This window comes from Borostomias antarcticus (assembly GCF_949987555.1).
Source record: "Borostomias antarcticus genome assembly, chromosome: 15".
Classification (NCBI taxonomy): domain Eukaryota; kingdom Metazoa; phylum Chordata; class Actinopteri; order Stomiiformes; family Stomiidae; genus Borostomias; species Borostomias antarcticus.
In genome coordinates, this window is record NC_140248.1 from 6,103,639 (window position 1) to 6,106,138 (window position 2,500).

The 2,500-nt window shown below is 52.9% G+C and overlaps 1 protein-coding gene across 1 annotated transcript in view; it reads right to left on the minus strand.

Annotated features, from left to right (window-relative positions):
- The window catches only part of cadm2a (cell adhesion molecule 2a), a gene marked incomplete at both ends in the record, with an annotated part of 268,849 nt that overhangs the window by 39,273 nt on the left and 227,076 nt on the right, over positions 1–2,500 (minus strand). The window contains one exon of the mRNA XM_084450129.1: positions 1,322–1,459. Coding sequence (XP_084306255.1) covers positions 1,322–1,459 — 138 coding nt within the window. The remainder of the gene's footprint in view (positions 1–1,321; positions 1,460–2,500) is intronic.

A 2,500-nucleotide genomic window follows, 5' to 3' on the forward strand; every position in this document is an offset into this window, starting at 1 on the left:
GAGGAGGGGAGGAGAGAGGAGAGATGAGGAGAGGAGAGATGAGAAGAACAGAGGAGAGGAGAGATGAGGAGAGATGAGAAGAACAGAGGAGAGGAGAGATGAGGAGAGGAGAGGAGGGGAGAGGAGAGGAGAGGAGGGGAGAGGAGAGGAAAAGCGAGGTAAGGGAGGGGGAAAGGAGTGTCCAAGTAAGGTCTGCCATGTAAAACTTTGACACAGATTGACAGACTAATCTGATCTGTTATCTATATAGCTTTCTGTTCACACCTCCGGGAACCTTTTTGGAGACAGAGCTGACGATGGCAGACACCCAGCCAGAGCCAGAGAAAGCCTGTACCCTCCAGGGAGCTCCGCAGCCTCCTGTACCCGCCTGGGAGCCAGCCCAGCGAGCCCCCCTCGTCTGCTGAGCAGAGGAGGAGGAGGAGGGGGGTCCCCACTGGGGAGAGATTCTAGAAAGATCCAGCTGGTTCCAGGCCAGGCTCGGCTGTCTCCCAGTGGGCCTGTTCATCCGAGACGCCGCCATCACTCCGCGAGAGAACTCTCCCTGCACTAATGAGAACGCCTCATATTTTTAGAATGCGTGCGTCCTGAGCAGGACCACGCCCGTGCGCGCCCGGCTGTCTGGCCGGTTGGGCTGGTTGGGGGGGTCGGCCGGCGACGCTGCATGCGAGGGAACTGTCCCAGAGGTTTTGTCAGGAGGAGTTCGTTGCCATTCTTTTCCCAGTGACTTCTGGGATTTATTTGCGGCCACATACGTAACGGAGCGGCGTCGAGGCGCGGGCTGAGGCGGCGCGGAACTCGAAATATTCCCGACAGAGAGAGAGAGAGAAAGAGAGAGAGAGAGAGAGAGAGAGAGAGAGACAGAGACCCCTGTCAAAGCCGTAGGGACCAGAGGCAGAAGACGAGAGAGACGAAAAGAAAAGAGATAGGGAATGAGACGAGAGAGGGGGAGAAAGAGATGCACTGAAGAAGATAAGAGAGTGACAGACGGAAAAGAAACGGGGGATGAACGACAGAAGATGAGGTGAGAGAGATAGAGAAAGAGATAGAGAAAGAGAGAGAGAGAGAGAAAGAGAGAGAGAGAAAGAGAGAGAGACAGAGAGCCCTGTCAAAGCCGTAGGGACCAGAGGCAGAAGACAAAAGAGACGGAAAAGAAAAGAGAGGGGATAAGAAGAGAGAGAGAGAGACAGAGAGAGAGAGAGAAAGAGAGAGAAACAGAGAGAGAAACAGAGAGAGAGAGAGAGAGAGAGCGAGAGAGAGAGAGACAGAGAGACAGAGAGACAGAGAGAGACAGAGGGTGAAGGGGGCCGGTGGTCTTATATACCTTTGATCTCCTTCTCGTTCCTGAACCAGCGCAGGTCGGCGGCCGGCTTGCTGCCCTGGGTGATGCAGGTCAAGGTGATCTGGTCTCCCTCTAGGGCTGGCTTGGTCATCCCATCGATCTCCGGCTTCTCTGGCACCCCTGTAGCACACACACACAAACATACACACACATACACACACACACACACACACACACACACACACACGTATGGTTACGCAGGACAGGGCTCTGTGTGTTGCAGTAAGTAAACACACAGAATTCGAGGTACAGTTGGTTCCCAGTGGTACAGTAATATCATGAGCAACCCAACCTGTGAACGAATGAGAAGTAGCTACAGTGTGGCTGTGTGTGTGTGCGTGCATGTGTGTGTGTAGGTGTGTGTGTGTGTGTGTGCATATTATGCATGAGTGACTGTGTTCCTTGAGATGTGCATGTGAATGAGTCATCCTCCTGGGTGTGACTGCAGCAGGATTCTGGGAGTTTGTGGAGCCGCGCTCTCGGAGGCGTCGTGGTCCATCGGTCGCCCTGGTAACGAGCGTCCAGGGCTCGGGTGTCCCTGGCAAGGTCAATGAGCGATGAGCGTGTGAGTGGGTGAGCGCGATTGATTGATAGGCCCGCCGACCAATAGGCATCGATCTGTTCCTCCCCGCCTCCTCTGAGGGTAATTACCATTCTTAAAGATCCTCCATGCTTTGTTTTCCCCTGACGTGTGTGTGTGTGTGTGTGTGTGTGTGTGTGTGTGTGTGTGTGTGTGTGTGTGTGTGTGTGTGAAACACAAGTGTGAAATGTGAAGTGTGTGTGTCGAATGCAAGTGAGGATGGACTGGGACAGGTTACTTATGATCATAAGGGATTAAGCCTCGGAAGGGACAATAAAATGTGTGTGTGTGTGTGTGTGTGTGTGTGTGCGTGTGTGCGTGTGTGTGTGAAAATCAATGGGAGACATTACTCAGGAAAATGAGCTGTGGGGTTTTCTGCCTGATTGAAGGGCAGATCAGACAGACAATATCCCTCTCATACAGTCTCCGAGGAGATGGAGGCCAGAGAGCTTTAATCACAGTGTGTGTGTGTGTGTGTGTGTGTGTGTGCACGTGCGTGCATGTGCATGTGAATTCTTCATGCCGTGGATTCAACAAGGCTCGCTTCTGCAAAACGCTGGTGTAAACTGTTGTTTTTTTGA